At 39.8% G+C, this 22,168-nt stretch overlaps 1 protein-coding gene across 2 annotated transcripts in view; it reads right to left on the minus strand.

Annotated features, from left to right (window-relative positions):
* The window catches only part of LOC132887250 (ankyrin repeat and fibronectin type-III domain-containing protein 1), a 280,949-nt gene that overhangs the window by 182,506 nt on the left and 76,275 nt on the right, over nucleotides 1–22,168 (minus strand). For both annotated transcript variants that reach the window (XM_060922780.1, XM_060922779.1), the window contains exon 4: nucleotides 17,167–17,396. In XM_060922780.1, the coding sequence (XP_060778763.1) occupies nucleotides 17,167–17,396 (230 nt within the window). The remainder of the gene's footprint in view (nucleotides 1–17,166; nucleotides 17,397–22,168) is intronic.

Consider the following 22,168-nt stretch of genomic DNA (forward strand, 5'->3'; position numbering starts at 1 on the left):
GTGAAGGCTGCTAATTATGCTAATCTACTTTAAAACAAGAATTATACAAGTTGAGCTTAACAGAGCTGCAGTTAAAGCAGATCCATGTTCATTAGCATAATGCATGCATGCATGCGCACACACACACACACACACACACACACACACACACACACACACAGCATTAGGCACCCTGGTATAATGATGACACTCGCACGTTAAAACAGACTACTCAAAAATTGGAACGTAAATGGCTCGTCATCTTCTTCCGCTTATCCGGGGCCAGGTCGCGGAGGCAGCAGTCTGAGCATGGGAGCCCAAACTTCCCTTTCCCCAGACACCTCGGCCAGCTCCTCGGGAAGAACACCGAAGTGTTCCCAGGCCAGCCGAGAGACATAGTCCCTCCAGCATATCCTGGGTTTTCCCCGGGGCCTCCTCCCAGGGGGACATGCCTGGAACACCTCCCCAGGGAGGCGTCCAGGAGGCATCCGAAAGAGACACCCGAGCCACCTCAGCTGATTCCTCTCGATGTGGAGGAGCAGCAGCTCTACTCCAAGTTCCTCCCGAGTGACTGTGCTTCTCACCCTATCTCTAAGGGAGCACCCAGCCACCCTGCGAAGGAAACTCATTTCGGCCGCTTGTATCCGCGATCTTGTTCTTTCAGTCATTACCCAAAGCTCATGACCATAGGTGAGAGTCAGAACGTAGATCGACCAGTAAATCAAGAGCTTCGCCTTTTGGCTCAGCTCCTTCTTCACCACAACGGACCGGTAAAGCGACCGCATCACTGCGGAGGCTGCACCGATCCGCCTGTCGACCTCACACTCTATCCTTCCCTTTCTCGTGAACAAGATCCCAAGATACTTAAACTCCTCCACTTGAGGTAGGACTTCTCCACCAACCTGGAGAGGGCAAGCCACCCTTTTCCGGTCGAGGACCATGGCCTCGGACTTGGAGGTGCTGATTCTCATCCCAGCCGCTTCACACTCGGCTGCAAACCGCCCCAGTGCATGCTGAAGGTCCTGGTTTGAAGAAGCCAACAGGACAACATCATCCGCAAAAAGCAGAGGTGAAATCCTGTGGTTCCCAAACAGGATTCCTTCCGGCCCCTGGCTAAACCTAGAAATTCTGTCCATAAAAATTATGAACAGAACCGGTGACAAAGGGCAGCCCTGCCGGAGTCCACCATGAACTGGGAACATGTCTGACCTACTGCTGGCAATGCGAACCAGACTCCTGCTCCGTTCGTACAGGGACCAGACAGCCCTTAGCAAAGAGCCCCAAACCCCATACTCCCGAAGCACCCCCCACAGAATACCATGAGGGACACAGTCGAATGCCTTCTCCAGATCCACAAAGCACATGTGGACTGGTTGGGCAAACTCCCATGAACCCTCGAGCACCCTATGAAGGGTATAGAGCTTGTCCAGTGTTCCGCGACCAGGACGAAAACCGCATTGTTCCTCCTGGATCCGAGGTTCGATTATTGGCCAAATTCTCCCCTCCAGTACCCTGAAGTAAACCTTCCCTGGGAGGCTGAGAAGTGTGATTCCCCTATAATTGGAGCACACTCTCCGGTCCCCTTTCTTAAAAAGAGGGACCACCACCCCAGTCTGCCACTCCAGAGGCACTGTCCCCGACTGGGGGACAGTAAGGGATGCCATCAAGCTGAAGAAGGAGTCCTATCGGGCCATGTTGACCTCCGAGACTCCTGAGGCAGCTGATGGGTATCGGCAGGCCAGGCGTGCCGCAGCTTGGGCAGTTGCGGAGGCAAAAACTCGGAACTGAGAGGAGTTCGGGGAGGCCATGGAGAAGGACTATCGGTCGGCCTCAAAGAAATTCTGGCAAACCGTCCGGCACCTCAGGAGGGGGAAGCAGTACTCTGCCAACACTGTTTACAGTGCAGGTGGGTAGCTGTTGACCTCGACTGGGGACATTGTCGGGTGGTGGAAGGAACATAAATGGCATCAAACAAAATTGGTAGTGTTCAAATTAGCATGGAAAGAGAGCTTCCTGAAGTATAGAAAAGCTCTTAGTGCTGCTAGATCAACATATCTCTCCTCCCTAATAGAAGATAACAAAAATAATCCTAGATTCCTATTTAATACTGTAGCAAAATTAACCAGGAATAAGTCCACTATAGACACATGCACACCTGCAGTATGTAGTACCAATGACTTCATGATTTTTTTTAATGACAAAATTTAAAATATCTGACAAAAAAAATCAAACTACTAATTTAAGGTCAGACAACTTAAGTGACAATGTAAGTGACCCTGTAGTTAACAATATAACTGTATCAGATCAGCAATTAGAATGTTTTACTCCCCTTAGAGAAATCAAACTACTTTCATTAATCTCTGCATCAAAAGCCTCAACTTGCGTACTAAACCCCTTACCTACACGTTTATTCAAACAGATAATACCTGAAGTAATTAAACCGCTTCTAAAAATAATAAATTCTTTTCTTACGATTGGCTATGTACCCAAATCCTTTAAACTAGCAGTTATCAAACCCCTGATTAAAAAACCTGACCTTGATCCCTGTCAACTGTCCAATTATTGGCTAATATCAGCACCCTCTCCCCCCCCTTATCTCCAAGATCCTAGAAGAAGCTGTGGGACAGCAGTTATGCTCATATTTACATAGGAATAATATCCATGAAAGGCACCATCTGAACGCAAGTTTGATCGTCAGTATAAAATTAAACCATATGTTAAGAAGAGTTTAAAACTAGTGAGGTGTAGAAGTTGCCTGCACTACAGACAGTGGTGGACAGTAACGAAGTACACTTACTTGAGTACTGTAGGTAAGTACACTTTTTGAGTATGTGTACTTTACTTGAGTATTATTTTTTTGGAAACTTATGATTTTAACTTCACTATATTTGAAAGGCAAATATTGTACTTTTCACTCCACTACATTTCTGTCAAGGTCCTCGTTACTATGAAGCGGCTTTGAAAGTGGATGTTTTTTCTTTTCTTTTCTAAAATGTGATTGTTTTTTTCACAGGTGACACTGAGAGCCTATCAGTAATCCCTGAGGTCACATCATGTCCACAGACTGTATAAAATCAAGTTCACTTATTTCTCAGCAGTGTTATTTAGCACGATCAGTTGATGGCAGAATGGAAGGAGGAGGTTCTTCTGGGGAATGCACGCACTCATGGCTTTACCTGGAACCCATGTTTCAGTTTTCTGAAAGGACTAAAGATTCATTTCGTTTTAAATGTTTGCTTTGTTTGTCGAAAACGAACCACATCACGGCTTCCAAACACCTGCCGTCCAACCTGCCGAAGCATATTGAGGTATGTAAACATTTTATTTCAGGAGAAAGTGTGCAACAAAGTTGTCGGTGCTTTTAGAGCTAGCGATAACATTGCAATAGCAATGCAGTCTGGTTAGTCAAATTACTTTCTATGGATTTGGCCACCAAGTTGTCATCGCCTTGTCCATGGCTAACATTTACACATAGCTAGTTAACTTGGACACTGTTAGTTAGCATGTAAAAATGGAGTCACGCTAACATGAATAACTTATCTGAAGTCCTTTTAGAAATATGTTTTAGCATAATCCTACCAAATAAACAGAATGTACAAATCTTTCTTTTCTCGTAACATTAGCTACCCAATATGATTTCGAGTTTTAAAAGAGTTTGCTAGCATGTCAGGTGCAGCTTCACTGACTAGCTAGCTTAACGTTAAACCACCATGATAGCACAGCATGCATTCATTTTGTGAATTCACATTTCTGTCTTTCGTAACGGCATTAGATATTGTAAGCGTTGTGGCAATAATACAACAATGCATAGACAATGCAATGCTGCGGTCCATCAAGACCAAAACCTCACACCACAGAAACAGTTTCTTTCCTACAGCTGCTGGCTTCATAAACATGACTAGTGACCCCACCCCACCAGTACCATTCCTCAGACTCCTGATCCACTCTGCCCCCCACCTCGATAAACAAGACCAGTGACCCCCATTTACTCTGCCCCCCCAGTTGTTTACCTGATTTGCACAGTTGTTTATTTTATCTTATTGTTTACCTGATTTGCACTGTTGCACCATTGTTTATTTATTTTATCTAATTTCTCTCTTGCTTATTTTATTACTTATTTCTTAATATCTTAGAACAGACCATTTTTATGTAGCTCCTTTATTAGAAAAGACTATCTTTATTTATTAATTATTTATTTTGCACCTTAACTCCAAGCCAAATTCCTTGTAGTTGGAACAAATACTTGGCAATAAAGCTTTCTGATTCGGAAATGTACTTTTAATACTTAAAGGATATGGGACATGGATTTTTACCTGGGCATAATTATGTATAAAGGACATAAGAAATGCCATCTAAATCACTGCAGGGCGTCAAAAATGTGAAAATCATCACATTATTCAAGTATTTTTATACATCAGCGTAAAACAAGGATTCGTTAATGAGCTAGGTGGTCACGTGACCCGTGACGCAACAAAAACTTTCCAAGGAGCCAGCGCTTGGGAATCTAATGTAAACAGGTTACCGAAATGGACACCATCGACAGTGATATTCCCGATGTTTCACAGAGATGTGAAGTTAGACCCTATCAATTCGAACCGATAGCTGGAAATTCACATGAACATGGATCTTGTCTTTACTCTGACGGGTCAGATGATTCTGAGAGTGAGAGTTCATTCAGCCCTCATGAAACTGAAAGCGGTCGGCTGGATAACACTTCCTGGTAAGTTAAAAACAATTCTGCTCAAAGGCTAATGATCTGTTGAAAGAAGTATTATTTTTGTATCATACATTGAAAGTTCATCATAGATCTAGCTAAAGTCCGTTGCAAGCTAGTTTTTTTTTTTTGCTGATATTTTTTGAGATTGATTGAGATACAATGCTTCCAGAGTCCGAGAGGAAAACATTCAAAATGGCGAAACGAGTCAGAATTATGATAATCAATAATTGATACACCCAAAATTATAATACTAATCCTTACCTCGGCTTTCAGTCGCTTAGCGCAGAGGTCTTCAACAGGGGGGTCGCGAAATCGCACCGGATCACTCATATCAACAAAAATATTCCTGCCCTGTCCCCTGGCCTCCGTGCAGGGATGCAAACAGCACGCCTTTCAGCGGATGCCGCCTTTTTCACTGCTGAATCGCACAGATCCGATTTTTTAAAAAAATAGCGATATTAATTCATGAAACATGAAGTATAAGGATGAGAAAAAAACAGTTTAAATCGGGAAGCTGCGCACATTTGTGCAGCCTGGCGCAAATGTGCGCAGCTTCCCGATTTAAACTGTTTTTTTTTCTCATCCTTATACTTCCTGTTTCATGAATTAATATCGCTCAGTACCTGAGTATTAATGTTGAAAGAATCCTCAGTGAAATGGTCCGAACACAGTTTGTGGGAAACAGTAGGTGCAAAGTTTTTTCAACAGGTGTTCTGTAAAGTTATCCTACCTCTTGGATTTGTCCTACCAAGCCTACTGCACATTCACGAAGCCCACTGCGCATGCGCAGGTGAGCCCACACTTTCCTCAGCTTCGGGTCCTTGGGGAATGCAAAAAAACTTACTCCAGGGCATTTCCCATTGGAATTATTGCAACCATAAGCAGCACAATACACCATGATGTCCAATGTATGATGTCCAATGTACTTTAAAGACTATAAAAACAATTTTCTTGTCATCCACTTCTCCATTCATCTACCCGCCTGTGCTGTGCCCGAAAGTTTTTGTGACATATGATCACGTGACAGCGGCTCTTCCGGTTGCAAAAAATGCATATCAGAGCTCGAGCAGAAATGCCATATAATCATCACGAATATAACGATTTTGCTGAATTTAATAGATGATTTTGTATTTGTTGATGCAATTAATTCATATTTTTAATGGAAAGAAACTGATATAGCGTGCTTTTATGTTTCATGTCCCATATCCTTGAAGTATTTTTAAAAGCAAGTACTTCAGGACTTTAACTGAAGTAAAAATTTGACTGTACAACTTTCACTTGTATCAGAGTAACGTTTGACCAGTGGGATCTGTATTTTAACTTAAGTAATGAAGTTGGTTTCTTTGTCCACCTCTGACTACCGACACTTTATATATGTCGTAATTTCTAAAGTGATCAGAGGTCAACACTTTCACATGTTGAGTGACATATTTCATAAACAGGAAGTACTTCATCCACAATCCAGCCATATTGAGATGCAGGGAAACTGTTGTCTGTTAGTGTTTTGTGTTCAGTTGTGTGGGTCTGCGTAATAATAATAATAATAATAATAATAATAATAATAATAATAATAATAAGAGAAGAAGTTGTTAAATTTATATAGCACCTTTCTCAGACTCAAGGTTGCTTTACATAAGTCAGAGAAAACACCACAATTTTTTTAATTAAAAAAAAGAGTTGCTAAAGAGTGGTGAGTTTCTGCACTGGTGGAGGAGTGTTCATGAAACAGAAAGGTTTTGAGATGAGATTTGAAGAAAGGAAGAGAAGAGCAGTCACGGAGGGGTTGAGGAAGGGAATTCCAGAGCTTGGGGGCCGTGTGGCACCGAAGAACCTGCCAACCAGGGTCGAGAGTCTAGTGCAAGGAACAGCATGGAGATCATAGCTCGAGGATCTGAGAGAGCGGGATGGAGTATAAGGGGTCAGAAGATCACAGATGTAAGAAGGAGCAAGGTAATTTTAGGTGTGTGTAATTTTTAAGTCATAACCTAAGGCCATGGTGAAACTGTACATCCAAAAACTCAACAAAGTGCTCATTTACTTTAAAACAAGACTACGATAGACTTTATATTCAAACTGATGCAGAATAAAAAGAGGTTATTCCAGTCCACCTTGTAATCAGCAATTACAACTCTCTAACTAATTAAAGCAGAATGATGAGTCCATCAGTCGAACACACACACACACACACACACACACACACACACAGCTACACCCCCATTCAGAGCTTTAACACTCTACATACGTAATGAGCATTTTACACCGTTTCCACTAGCAACCGCCATGGCTGTAGAAAAACTCCCACGCTTCCCCTTTTCGTGTGTGTGTGATGGAAGGGGTGGGGGCGACAGACAGACTTACACAGGAAACAAAGACATGAATGAGACGTGGTTCTCGAAGTGAGATTTTGGTTTGTACAACACTGCCATCTTGTGTTCAGTTCTGTACATGACACATATAGTAAAAACAGGTACTATGACCACAAATTTGAGAAAATATTACATCCATCCATTATCTGTAGCCGCTTTATCCTGTTCTACAGGGTCGCAGGCGAGCTGGAGCCTATCTCAGCTGACTACGGGCAAAAGGCGAGGTTCACCCTGGACAAGTCGCCAGGTCATCACAGGGCTGACACATAGACACAGACAACCATTCACACTCACATTCACACCTACGGTCAATTTAGAGTCACCAGTTAACCTAACTGCATGTCTTTGGACTGTGGGGGAAACCGGAGCACCCGGAGGAAACCCACACGGACACGGGGAGAACATGCAAACTCCACACAGAAAGGCCCTCGCCGGCCACGGGGCTCGAACCCGGACCTTCTTGCTGTGAGGCAACAGCGCTAACCACTACACCACCGTGCTGCCCTGAAATATTACAAATAAATGAATATTAAAGTAACAAAACTCAGGAGATTAAAAAAATCCATTATTTCAATGTTTTTGTTCACTCACAACCATTATGTTATCTGAAAGCTCAAGTTAGCTCTCCTGGTTTGAGTAGAAACGCAGTGGCCAAACCTTGTGCACAATATCGGTTTACTCCATGAGCACATCGTAGTGTTCAGAGAAGGAAGGTACAGTGGTGCTTGAAAGTTTGTGAACCCTTTAGAATTTTCTATATTTCTGCATAAATATGACCTAAAACATCATCAGATTTTCACACAAGTTCTAAAAGTAAATAAAGAGAACCCAGTTAAACAAATGAGACAAAAATATTATACTTGGTCATTTATTTATTGAGGAAAATGATCCAATATTACATATCTGTGAGTGGCAAAAGTATGTGAACCCCTAGGATTAGCAGTTAATTTGAAGGTGAAATTAGAGTCACGTGTTTTCAATCAGTGGGATGACAATCAGGTGTGAGTGGGCGCCCTGTTTTATTTAAAGAACAGGGATCTATCAAAGTCTGATCTTCACAACACATGTTTGTGGAAGTGTATCATGGCACGAACAAAGGAGATTTCTGAGGACCTCAAAAAAAGCGCTCTTGATGCTCATCAGGCTGGAAAAGGTTACAAAACTATTTCTAAAGAGTTTGGACTCCACCAATCCACAGTCACACAGATTGTGTACAAATGGAGGAAATTCAAGATCATTGTTACCCTCCCCAGGAGTGGTCGACCAACAAAGATCACTCCAAGAGCAAGGCGTGTAATAGTCCGCGAGGTCACAAAGGACCCCAGGGTAACTTCTAAGCAACTGAAGGCCTCTCTCACATTGGCTAATATTAATGTTCATGAGTCCACCATCAGGAGAACACTGAACAACAATGGTGTGCATGGCAGGATTGCAAGGAGAAAGTCACTGTTCTCCAAAAAGAACATTGCTGCTCATCTGCAGTTTGCTAAAGATCACGTGGACAAGCCAGAAGGCTATTGGAAAAAATGTTTTGTGGACGGATGAGACCAAAATAGAACTTTGGTTTACATGAGAAGCGTTATGTTTGGAGAAAGGAAAACACTGCATTCCAGCATAAGAACCTTATCCCATCTGTGAAACATGGTGGTGGTAGTATCATGGTTTGGGCCTGTTTTGCTGCATCTGGGCCAGGACGGCTTGCCATCGTTGATGGAACAATGAATTCTGAATTATACCAGTGAATTCTAAAGGAAAATGTCAGGACATCTGTCCATGAACTGAATCTCAAGAGAAGGTGGGTCATGCAGCAAGACAACGACCCTAAGCACACAAGTCATTCTACCAAAGAATGGTTAAAGAAGAATAAAGTTAATGTTTTGGAATGGCCAAGTCAAAGTCCTGACCTTAATCCAATGGAAATGTTGTGGAAGGACCTGAAGCGAGCAGTTCATGTGAGGAAACCCACCAACATCCCAGAGTTGAAGCTGTTCTGTACGGAGGAATGGGCTAAAATTCCTCCAAGCCGGTGTGCAGGACTGATCAACAGTTACCGCAAACGTTTAGTTGCAGTTATTGCTGCACAAGGGGGTCACACCAGATACTGAAAGCAAAGGTTCACATACTTTTGCCACTCACAGATATGTAATATTGGATCATTTTCCTCAATAAATAAATGACCAAGTACAATATTTTTGTCTCATTTGTTTAACTGGGTTCTCTTTATCTACTTTTAGGACTTGTGTGAAAATCTGATGATGTTTTAGGTCATATTTATGCAGAAATATAGAAAATTCTAAAGGGTTCACAAACTTTGAAGCACCACTGTAAACATGAGTGATGACTTGGTGTGAATCTGGAATGACTGACAGCTGTGTAGGTGTTCTGACCTCACCAATATCATGAGATTTCTGGCCCCTCGCCCACCACAGAAATCTCTCATCTCGACTCAATTTTCCTGCTTCAAAACTGTGCCAATAGAGTCCTCACTTTAAGTCACACTAAATGGAGCATATGGTGAGTTCATTCATGTGACATAAAATCTATCAGTGTTTCATGTGCTGATAAACTGCGGTACAAATTTAAGATGGTTTGAATTGTGGAAATAAAAAGAGAACTGTGCTTATTGTTATTATTATTAAGCTGTGTAAACTGATTTTCCTAGCTGTAAGTGCATTGTTTAGACAGCAGAGGGGACAGTAACATACAATAGAGGGTATGAATGTGATGTCACAGCAGGCAGAAGTCACTGCGTAACACACACTGAGTGGCAGAAAGACTGAACAAACATAGCAGCATTAACGTTCAACTCGAATGCTGCGAAATCACAAAACAGATATCAATTAGGGAAAGAGCTTTTAGATTTAACAAATGATCAGAGCAAGAAATCTTTGCTGAGAGATAAAGAAAATAGAAGAAAATGGAGGCAGTACAAATGTTCATAAAATTTTATGATAAAAAGGCCCATTTGTTATTAACTTTTTCATTTTTAAAAAATAATTAAATTAATAGACCATTATATTTTACTCCAACCTTTACAAATGTGTGTAAATAATTATTGCTGGTTAAAAAGCAAATGGAACAAAAGTATTTTCATACATTTTTTTTATATTTACTGTATTTTTAAAAGTACAGTGGGGAAAATCGAATCATGAACACAAAATTGAACTGAATGATGCTTTGGGTGAATCCTGACATCCCTACCAGTTTATCTCTGACTTAATTAACATTAGACACGTATACAATTAACATCAGCTAAATAGATTTATTAGGGACACCAGTGAAATCTTTCCTCTGAAAATCACCAATTTTGGCCAAAAGATTGAATTGAAAAAAATTTGAATTTAATTTTGTCTTATTTGCTAAATCTGACACTTTGCAAATAATCTGTTGTGGTAATGATAATCATAAAGTGTCAGCACAGATGCACTCCATCAGTTAGAGCAGCAGATCAACAGTGAAAATGTTGGCCATGTGGAAAACTTTTCAATGACGGAAATCAGACAAGAGCTTTGTGAAAGGACTGAATTGAAAATGTACAGTGGTGCTTGAAAGTTTGTGAACCCTTTAGAATTTTCTATATTTCTGCATAAATATGACCTAAAACATCATCAGATTTTCACACAAGTCCTAAAAGTAGATAAAGAGAACCCAGTTAAACAAATGAGACAAAAATATTATACTTGGTCATTTATTTATTGAGGAAAATGATCCAATATTACATATCTGTGAGTGGCAAAAGTATGTGAACCTTTGCTTTCAGTATCTGGTGTGACCCCCTTTGTGCAGCAATAACTGCAACTAAACGTTTGCGGTAACTGTTGATCAGTCCTGCACACCGGCTTGGAGGAATTTTAGCCCGTTCCTCCGTACAGAACAACTTCAACTCTGGGATGTTGGTGGGTTTCCTCACATGAACTGCTCGCTTCAGGTCCTTCCACAACATTTCCATTGGATTAAGGTCAGGACTTTGACTTGGCCATTCCAAAACATTAACTTTATTCTTCTTTAACCATTCTTTGGTAGAACGACTTGTGTGCTTAGGGTCGTTGTCTTGCTGCATGACCCACCTTCTCTTGAGATTCAGTTCATGGACAGATGTCCTGACATTTTCCTTTAGAATTCACTGGTATAATTCAGAATTCATTGTTCCATCAATGATGGCAAGCCGTCCTGGCCCAGATTCAGCAAAACAGGCCCAAACCATGATACTACCACCACCATGTTTCACAAATGGGATAAGGTTCTTATGCTGGAATGCAGTGTTTTCCTTTCTCCAAACATAACGCTTCTCATTTAAACCAAAAAGTTCTAAGGGCAGCATGGTGGTGTAGTGGTTAGCACAGTCACCTCGCAGCAAGAAGGTTCTGGGCTCGAACCCAGCGGCCGGCAAGGGCCTTTCTGTGTGGAGTTTGCATGTTGTCTGCATGGGTTTCCTCCGGGTGCTCCGGTTTCCCCCACAGTCCAAAGACATGCAGTTAGGTTAACATGGGGCGGCCTTGGGCTGAAGTGCCCTTGAGCGAGGTACTGAACCCCTGACTGCTCCCCGGGCACTGTAGTGTGGCTGCCCACTGCTCTGGGTGTGTGTGCGCGTGTGTGTTCACTGCTTCAGATGGGTTAAATGCAGAGGATGAATTTCACTGTGCTTGAAGTGTGCATGTGACAAATAAAGGTTTCTTCTTCTTCTATTTTGGTTTCATCTGTTCACAAAACATTTTTCCAATAGCCTTCTGGCTTGTCCATGTGATCTTTAGCAAACTGCAGATGAGCAGCAATGTTCTTTTTGGAGAGCAGTGGCTTTCTCCTTGCAACCCTGCCATGCACACCATTGTTGTTCAGTGTTCTCCTGATGGTGGACTCATGAACATTAACATTAGCCAATGTGAGAGAGGCCTTCAGTTGCTTAGAAGTTACCTGGGGTCCTTTGTGACCTCGCCGACTATTACACACCTTGCTCTTGGAGTGATCTTTGTTGGTTGACCACTCCTGGGGAGGGTAACACTGGTCTTGAATTTCCTCCATTTGTACACAATCTGTGTGACTGTGGACTGGTGGAGTCCAAACTCTTTAGAGATGGTTTTGTAACCTTTTCCAGCCTGATGAGCATCAACAACGCTTTTTCTGAGGTCCTCAGAAATCGCCTGGGGAGCCATGATACACTTCCACAAACATGTGTTGTGAAGATCAGACTTTGATAGATCCCTGTTCTTTAAATAAAACAGGGTGCCCACTCACACCTGATTGTCATCCCATTGATTGAAAACACCTGACTCTAATTTCACCTTCAAATTAACTGCTAATCCTAGAGGTTGACATACTTTTGCCACTCACAGACATGTAATATTGGATCATTTTCCTCAATAAATAAATGACCAAGTATAATATTTTTGTCTCATTTGTTTAACTGGGTTCTCTTTATCTACTTTTAGGACTTGTGTGAAAATCTGATGATGTTTTAGGTCATATTTATGCAGAAATATAGAAAATTCTAAAGGGTTCACAAACTTTCAAACACCACTGTACTGTGTTAAGTTTATTTCTGTTTCCTACACCAAGGAGGTCTGATTGTGTATTACTCACAAGTTTGCTGTTTCACAAATCACTTACTTTCATGTGGTTTTGTTTTACAGTTGTGGTCAGAAGTTTACATACAGTGTCATGAATGTCATCTTGGATCTGAATATCATGGCAATATTTGGGCTTTCAGTAATTTCTCTGAAATGTTCTTTTTCTGTGGCAGAATGATTGTACAGCATACAGTTTTAATTTAAAAAAAACACTAGAATTTGTTGCACAAGTTTTAATTTTCTTTGGATTTTCTGAAATCAACACAGGGTCAAAATTTATAAATGCTCACTTAGATTATTAATTCAGAGGCGCTCAAACTTCCAAAATGTCTCTTATCTTGCCACGGCCAAGGTCTCTTAACTTCCTGTTAATGATCATAATTGACTACAGCTGGTAGCTTCTCTGTGCCTTCATAAAAAGGGTTTGTTTACAGCACTCACTGGATTGACCAACACACAGTAAAAAGGGAAAGTCCAAGGAGCTCAGTGCAGATCTGAGGAAGAGGATGACAGATGTACACAACTCCAGAATGTCTGTTGGAGCCATTTCTAAACTGCAAATTCCAAGATCAATTCAAACAATTATATTCAAGGTATTATGAGGTGTAGTCACTTTGCCAAGCCACTTTGCTTCAAGAAAACCCAAACTGTCACCATCAGCTGAAAGGAAATTGGTTTGGATGGTCAGGAACAACCTGGGAACCACCATGGCACAGCCCTGCCATGAACTGGAAGCTGGTGGATCACTGTCTACAGTTCAGATCACCATGGACTAAGAGGCTGCTATCCAAGAAATAATCCCCTACTCCAAAATTGACACCTTCAAGCTTAACTAAAGTTTGAAACTGACCACACGGACAAAGAAAAACCCTTCTGGAGGAGAGCTGTATAGTCATATGAGACAAAGATTGAGTTGTTTGGCCACAATGACCACCCATGTACAGAGGAACACTGTGGTGGTGGTAGCAGCATCATGCTCTGAGGCTGTTTTGCTGCCACTGGAACTGGTTCATTGCACAAAGTGGATGGAATAATGAAGAAGGAGGACTACCTCAGAATTCTTCAGTATAAACCATCAGAAACTTGAACATGACTTGGGACTTGGGAGTTACAACAGGACAATGAACCCAAACACGCATCAGAGCTGGTTGTGGAGGATAAAGCAAGCTAACCTTAAGCTTAAAACAAGTCCTGACTTCAACCCTATTGAAAATATATGGACCGTGCTTATAAGTCGAGTCCATGCCAAGAAAAAAAATATATATTATATTATATATATATATATATATATATATATATATATATATATATATATATACCGTATATATATAATTGAACTCTGCCAATTCTACCATGAAGAGTCATGAAGTATCCAACCAGAATTCTGCCAGAAGCTTGATCATGGTAACCAAAAATGTTTGGTCAAGGTGAATCTTGCGAAGAGACATTTTACATTTATAAGTTTTCTGATTACATAGTAACTCTGAATGGCCTTTCTGTTTCTTCACATGCAGCAGGAAAAGACCTGGGGTGATTATTGACTCCAGTCTTTCATTCAAAACTCACATTGATAACATTATCTGGATAGCTTTCTTTCATCTCAGAAATACTGCTAAGATCAGAAATTTATCGCATGCGCATTCTGTGCTACGCACTTCCTGGTTTCCGAGCTGTTTGCAACAAGTCTTTTTTCCATGAGTGTTGGCGTTAATCACTCATCTTTTTAATTTTTTTTGACAAATAATTTTCCAGTATCATCTTCATTTTATTGTACTTTCACTTTCCTTTTTGTACTTTCCACTTTCGCTTTCCTTTTTCCATTTTTTTTCTTTTTTCGGAAGAATGCCAAGACTGGAAGCTTTCTTTTTTCTCCTCCTGTGTAAAGACCACAAGCGGAGGCCATCCACATCGGATCTGCTACAATATAAACAGATCTTCGATTAAGGTACATTAATCTTTTCATCATGGCACACCTTCAGCCTGTTCAGTGTGCTGAGTGCAGAATGTTTAGTCATTCTTCCTCCGTCTCTAGTGACAGCTTTATTTGTGATAAGTGCAGATTAGTTAGCTCTCTGACAGAGAAGATTGCAGTTCTAGAAGCGCGTATCCAGGCTTCAGAGAAGGCCAGTGAGAATGAGAACAGTGTAGATTCTGTAGGGAAAAGTCTGGGTGTCCTAGGTGGAGTTAGTAATCCCCCAACTCCGGCATTAGAGCCCTTACAACGGGACAAATGGGTGACGACTTGGCGGCATAAGCGTAGAGCCAAAGCTACCGCTGAGGCTCGCCCACGGGAGCACCACTCCTCTCCGCTTCACATGTCGAACAGATTTGCTCTCCTTAGTGAGTTGTCTCCTTTCAAATCTGTCCCTCTGAGTTACATGTCAATCCTGAGATCGAGATGCTGAACCTCTTCTGCTCCTCGGACCTGCCTGATCCATCCTGATGCCCTATGCCTGGTTGAAGTCTCATTGCATCGCTCCTGTGGAGGATGGCCCCATATGGACAGTTGAAAGTCACACTTGGAAGATGCTCTGGAAACTTACAGTAATGCTTTTATGGCTGAGGACTACAGTTGACTTGTTAACTTTAGGACTGCAGTTGTCATGAACAGTTTTGCACTCAAGTTTCCATCAATGAAGAGTTTATAACATCAACGAAACTGACTTCATGTTAAAACTGTTAAAAATGTTATCATCACATTGTCTGTAATCACCCAAATGAGGATGGGTTCCCTTTTGAGTCTGGCTCCTCTCGAGGTTTCTTCCTCATGTCGTCTGAGGGAGTTTTTCCTTGCCACCGTCGCCACAGGCTTCATCATTGGGGATAGATTAGGGATAAAATTAGCTCAGGTTTAAAGTCATTCAAATTCTGTAAAGCTGCTTTGCGATGTCTGTTGTTAAAAGCGCTATAAGAATAAACTTGACTTGACCCAAATATTAGGTGTGCTGTATATTTTTGACCCTGTATGTATAATTTTGACCCTGTATTGATTTCAGAAAACCCAAAGAAAATTAAAACGTGTGCACCAAATTCTATTGTTTTTTTAAAGATGTATGCAGTACATTTTGGCACAGAAAAAGAACAGTTCAAAGAAATTACTGAAAGCCCAAATATTGCCATGACATTCAGATCCAAGATGACATTCATGTCACTGTATGTAAAGTTCTGACCACAACTGTATTTTATATTCATGGTAAGTTAATAACAGGCAGTAAAAGCCCTGAGAAAATAGGTAGCTTGACTGCAGTAGGAACTGGGCTACTGGGAACACTTCAGCCCAGAACTCCAGAGCTGGTGAGGACTATGACAAAATACTGTAAGGATGGAAGGTTTACGATCCCAGGAAGTCAAAAACAGCTTGCCTTAGCAAGTGCAGCCATGCTGCCACTTTGCATACCAGAATATTCAGAAGACTGCGGGATCATCAGGAGAGAATGCACACCATTTCGGGGCCTACCTCTCTCCGGCTTGTCTGCGAACCGGCCCCCGTCACTGATGCAAGGTCCCATCTTCTGACTCAGCTGGCTACTGCAACACCAACCAGGGTCACTTTTCTTGCCATTCAGGATCATCTTGTTACAGCCAGATCCAGTGAATAGCTCTCTCAACTACCATTTGGATCTCCTTGATGATGGAGTTTTGTCTATGATGGGTTAGCCCAACTGTTGACAACCAATTCTTTTGGCATCTTCCAATGAAACCACAGCAACCAACTTCAACTGGGAACTGCTGTGCACTCCAACTAGCATCCATACAACTGTCGAACAACACTTGATAATGCTCGTCCTTGCGTTCGATTTTCCTGATGCTAAAGTATATGCTTTTAGTTTGGATGGGGGTAAAGACCTTTAATTGCTCCAAGAGACTTTGTAAGTGTTGTGTATTAGAGTCAGTATGTGACAGTGCATGGCTGAACCTGGCTAAATATTAAAATGAACTGTAATAACACATGTTCTGTGAAGATGTTCCATGTGTATTGATTAACACAACAAATTACAAGATGGGATGCAATTAATAATCATCAAATGAATACACATTACGGTATGCACTATAAAATGCACAATTACCTATGGTATTATTGAGTAAAATATACATTTCTTTGAGCGCGCGCGCGCACACACACACACACACACACACACACATACACACACTTACCCTAAAACACAGAAGTCTCAGTATTTGTAGAGAGGAACCCATCTCCAGAAAATTACACAACACACATATACACAACTCTCCCTCATAGGTGTATTTTGACTCTCTGTGTGTGTGTGTGTGTGTGTGTGTGTGTGTGTGTGTGTGTGTGTGTGTGTGTGTGTGTGTGTGTGTGTGGTTCTGATGAGACACCTGATGCTCTATTACAGAAGGTGAGCAGGTAATGAGGGTTCAACTTACACACTCCAAATAAAACATTTAGAAACCTCTCATCAAGTGTGTGTGTTTGAGAGTGTGGTGAATTTCTTTTTTTTTTTTTGCTCTTTGTCATTGCACTAATTCTTCAAAGAAAATTACTTAAATAGAACAATTAAAGGATTTTACTCACAAATTTTCTCTTCAGCTTTCCTTTACCACTGTGTAGGCCACGCCCCTCCGAATGGACGGAGGCATACTCTGACACACCCAGTTGGTCGTCAACAGAAAGACTCTTCCTTAGGTATGCGGCTCGGCGATGCAATTGGGAGAATGGTGACCGTGAATGTGGGCAGAGCTTCACATCTGACCCAACCTGCTGTTCTTCACCTTCATTATCATCTTCTAATTGCCAGGCATAATCTGAAACACACACACGCGCTGTAAACTCTTAATGAAGCTTTCTGATGTGTAATGAATGTGTGTGTGTGTGTGTGTGTGTGTGTGTTTCACTTGTGTAATGAATGTGTGTGTGTTTGATATGTGTAATGAATGTGTGTGTGTTTGAGATGTGTAATGAATGTGTGTGTGTTTGATATGTGTAATGAATGTGTGTGTGTTTGATATGTGTAATGAATGTGTGTGTGTTTGATATGTGTAATGAATGTGTGTGTGTTTGATATGTGTAATGAATGTGTGTGTGTTTGAGATGTGTAATGAATGTGTGTGTGTTTGATATGTGTAATGAATGTGTCTGTTTGATATGTGTAATGAATGTGTGTGTGTTTGATATGTGTAATGAATGTGTGTGTGTTTGAGATGTGTAATGAATGTGTGTGTGTTTGATATGTGTAATGAATGTGTGTGTGTTTGATATGTGTAATGAATGTGTGTGTGTTTGATATGTGTAATGAATGTGTGTGTGTTTGATATGTGTAATGAATGTGTGTGTGTTTGAGATGTGTAATGAATGTGTGTGTGTTTGATATGTGTAATGAATGTGTCTGTTTGATATGTGTAATGAATGTGTGTGTGTTTGATATGTGTAATGAATGTGAGTGTGTTTGAGATGTGTAATGAATGTGTGTGTGTTTGACATGTGTAATGAATGTGAGTGTGTTTGAGATGTGTAATGAATGTGAGTGTGTTTGAGATGTGTAATGAATGTGTGTGTGTTTGATATGTGTAATGAATGTGTGTTTGAGATGTGTAATGAATGTGTGTGTGTTTGATATGTGTAATGTGTGTGTGTTTGATATGTGTAATGAATGTGTGTGTGTTTGATATGTGTAATGTGTGTGTGTTTGATATGTGTAATGAATGTGTGTGTTTGATATGTGTAATGAATGTGTGTGTGTTTGAGATGTGTAATGAATGTGTGTGTGTTTGAGATGTGTAATGAATGTGTGTGTGTTTGATATGTGTAATGAATGTGTGTGTGTTTGATATGTGTAATGAATGTGTGTGTGTTTGATATGTGTAATGAATGTGTGTGTGTTTGAGATGTGTAATGAATGTGTGTGTGTTTGAGATGTGTAATGAATGTGTGTGTGTTTGATATGTGTAATGAATGTGTGTGTGTTTGATATGTGTAATGAATGTGTGTGTGTTTGATATGTGTAATGAATGTGTGTGTGTTTGACATGTGTAATGAATGTGAGTGTGTTTGAGATGTGTAATGAATGTGTGTGTGTTTGACATGTGTAATGAATGTGAGTGTGTTTGAGATGTGTAATGAATGTGAGTGTGTTTGAGATGTGTAATGAATGTGTGTGTGTTTGAGATGTGTAATGAATGTGTGTGTGTTTGAGATGTGTAATGAATGTGTGTGTGTTTGAGATGTGTAATGAATGTGTGTGTGTTTGAGATGTGTAATGAATGTGTGTGTGTTTGATATGTGTAATGAATGTGTGTGTGTTTGAGATGTGTAATGAATGTGTGTGTGTTTGAGATGTGTAATGAATGTGTGTGTGCTTGATATGTGTAATGAATGTGTGTGTGTTTGATATGTGTAATGAATGTGTGTGTGTTTGATATGTGTAATGAATGTGTGTGTGTTTGATATGTGTAATGAATGTGTGTGTGTTTGATATGTGTAATGAATGTGTGTTTGAGATGTGTAATGAATGTGAGTGTGTTTGATATGTGTAATGAATGTGTGTGTGTTTGAGATGTGTAATGAATGTGTGTGTGTTTGATATGTGTAATGAATGTGTGTGTTTGATATGTGTAATGAATGTGTGTTTGAGATGTGTAATGAATGTGTGTGTGTTTGAGATGTGTAATGAATGTGTGTGTTTGATATGTGTAATGAATGTGAGTGTGTTTGATATGTGTAATGAATGTGTGTGTGTTTGAGATGTGTAATGAATGTGTGTTTGAGATGTGTAATGAATGTGTGTGTGTTTGAGATGTGTAATGAATGTGTGTGTGTTTGAGATGTGTAATGAATGTGTGTGTGTTTGATATGTGTAATGAATGTGTGTTTGAGATGTGTAATGAATGTGAGTGTGTTTGATATGTGTAATGAATGTGTGTGTGTTTGATATGTGTAATGAATGTGTGTGTGTTTGATATGTGTAATGAATGTGTGTGTTTGATATGTGTAATGAATGTGTGTTTGAGATGTGTAATGAATGTGTGTGTGTTTGAGATGTGTAATGAATGTGTGTGTTTGATATGTGGAATGAATGTGAGTGTGTTTGATATGTGTAATGAATGTGTGTGTGTTTGAGATGTGTAATGAATGTGTGTTTGAGATGTGTAATGAATGTGAGTGTGTTTGATATGTGTAATGAATGTGAGTGTGTTTGATATGTGTAATGAATGTGTGTGTGTTTGAGATGTGTAATGAATGTGTGTGTGTTTGAGATGTGTAATGAATGTGTGTGTGTTTGATATGTGTAATGAATGTGTGTTTGAGATGTGTAATGAATGTGAGTGTGTTTGATATGTGTAATGAATGTGTGTGTGTTTGATATGTGTAATGAATGTGTGTGTTTGATATGTGTAATGAATGTGTGTTTGATATGTGTAATGAATGTGTGTGTGTTTGAGATGTGTAATGAATGTGTGTGTGTTTGATATGTGTAATGAATGTGTGTGTGTTTGAGATGTGTAATGAATGTGTGTGTGTTTGATATGTGTAATGAATGTGAGTGTGTTTGATATGTGTAATGAATGTGTGTGTGTTTGATATGTGTAATGAATGTGTGTGTGTTTGATATGTGTAATGAATGTGTGTGTTTGATATGTGTAATGAATGTGTGTTTGAGATGTGTAATGAATGTGTGTGTGTTTGATATGTGTAATGAATGTGTGTGTGTTTGATATGTGTAATGAATGTGTGTGTGTTTGAGATGTGTAATGAATGTGTGTGTGTGTTTGATATGTGTAATGAATGTGTGTGTGTGTTTGATATGTGTAATGAATGTGTGTGTGTTTGATATGTGTAATGAATGTGTGTGTGTGTTTGATATGTGTAATGAATGTGTGTGTGTTTGATATGTGTAAAGAATGTGTGTGTGTTTGATATGTGTAATGAATGTGTGTGTGTTTGAGATGTGTAATGAATGTGTGTGTGTGTTTGATATGTGTAATGAATGTGTCTGTTTGATATGTGTAATGAATGTGTGTGTGTTTGATATGTGTAATGAATGTGTCTGTTTGATATGTGTAATGAATGTGTGTGTGTTTGATATGTGTAATGTGTGTGTGTTTGATATGTGTAATGAATGTGTGTGTGTGTTTGAGATGTGTAATGAATGTGTGTGTGTGTTTGAGATGTGTAATGAATGTGTGTGTTTGATATGTGTAATGAATGTGAGTGTGTTTGATATGTGTAATGAATGTGTGTGTGTTTGAGATGTGTAATGAATGTGTGTTTGAGATGTGTAATGAATGTGTGTGTGTTTGAGATGTGTAATGAATGTGTGTGTGTTTGAGATGTGTAATGAATGTGTGTGTGTTTGATATGTGTAATGAATGTGTGTTTGAGATGTGTAATGAATGTGAGTGTGTTTGATATGTGTAATGAATGTGTGTGTGTTTGATATGTGTAATGAATGTGTGTGTTTGATATGTGTAATGAATGTGTGTTTGAGATGTGTAATGAATGTGTGTGTGTTTGAGATGTGTAATGAATGTGTGTGTTTGATATGTGTAATGAATGTGAGTGTGTTTGATATGTGTAATGAATGTGTGTGTGTTTGAGATGTGTAATGAATGTGTGTTTGAGATGTGTAATGAATGTGTGTGTGTTTGATATGTGTAATGAATGTGTGTGTGTTTGAGATGTGTAATGAATGTGTGTGTGTTTGATATGTGTAATGAATGTGTGTGTGTTTGAGATGTGTAATGAATGTGTGTGTGTTTGATATGTGTAATGAATGTGAGTGTGTTTGATATGTGTAATGAATGTGTGTGTGTTTGATATGTGTAATGAATGTGTGTGTGTTTGATATGTGTAATGAATGTGTGTGTTTGATATGTGTAATGAATGTGTGTTTGAGATGTGTAATGAATGTGTGTGTGTTTGATATGTGTAATGAATGTGTGTGTGTTTGATATGTGTAATGAATGTGTGTGTGTTTGATATGTGTAATGTGTGTGTGTTTGATATGTGTAATGAATGTGTGTGTTTGATATGTGTAATGAATGTGTGTGTGTTTGAGATGTGTAATGAATGTGTGTGTTTGATATGTGTAATGAATGTGTGTGTGTTTGAGATGTGTAATGAATGTGTGTGTTTGATATGTGTAATGAATGTGTGTGTGTTTGAGATGTGTAATGAATGTGTGTGTGTTTGATATGTGTAATGAATGTGTGTGTGTTTGATATGTGTAATGAATGTGTGTGTGTTTGATATGTGTAATGAATGTGTCTGTTTGATGTGTGTAATGAATGTGTGTGTGTTTGATATGTGTAATGAATGTGTGTGTGTTTGAGATGTGTAATGAATGTGTGTGTGTTTGATATGTGTAATGAATGTGTGTGTGTTTGATATGTGTAATGAATGTGTGTGTGTTTGATATGTGTAATGAATGTGTGTGTGTTTGATATGTGTAATGAATGTGTGTGTGTTTGATATGTGTAATGAATGTGTGTGTGTTTGAGATGTGTAATGAATGTGTGTGTGTGTGTGTGTGTGTGTGTGTGTGTGTGTGTGTTGATATGTGTAATGAATGTGTGTGTGT

The sequence above is a fragment of the Neoarius graeffei genome, chromosome 5 (genome assembly GCF_027579695.1).
Source record: "Neoarius graeffei isolate fNeoGra1 chromosome 5, fNeoGra1.pri, whole genome shotgun sequence".
Lineage (NCBI taxonomy): Eukaryota > Metazoa > Chordata > Actinopteri > Siluriformes > Ariidae > Neoarius > Neoarius graeffei.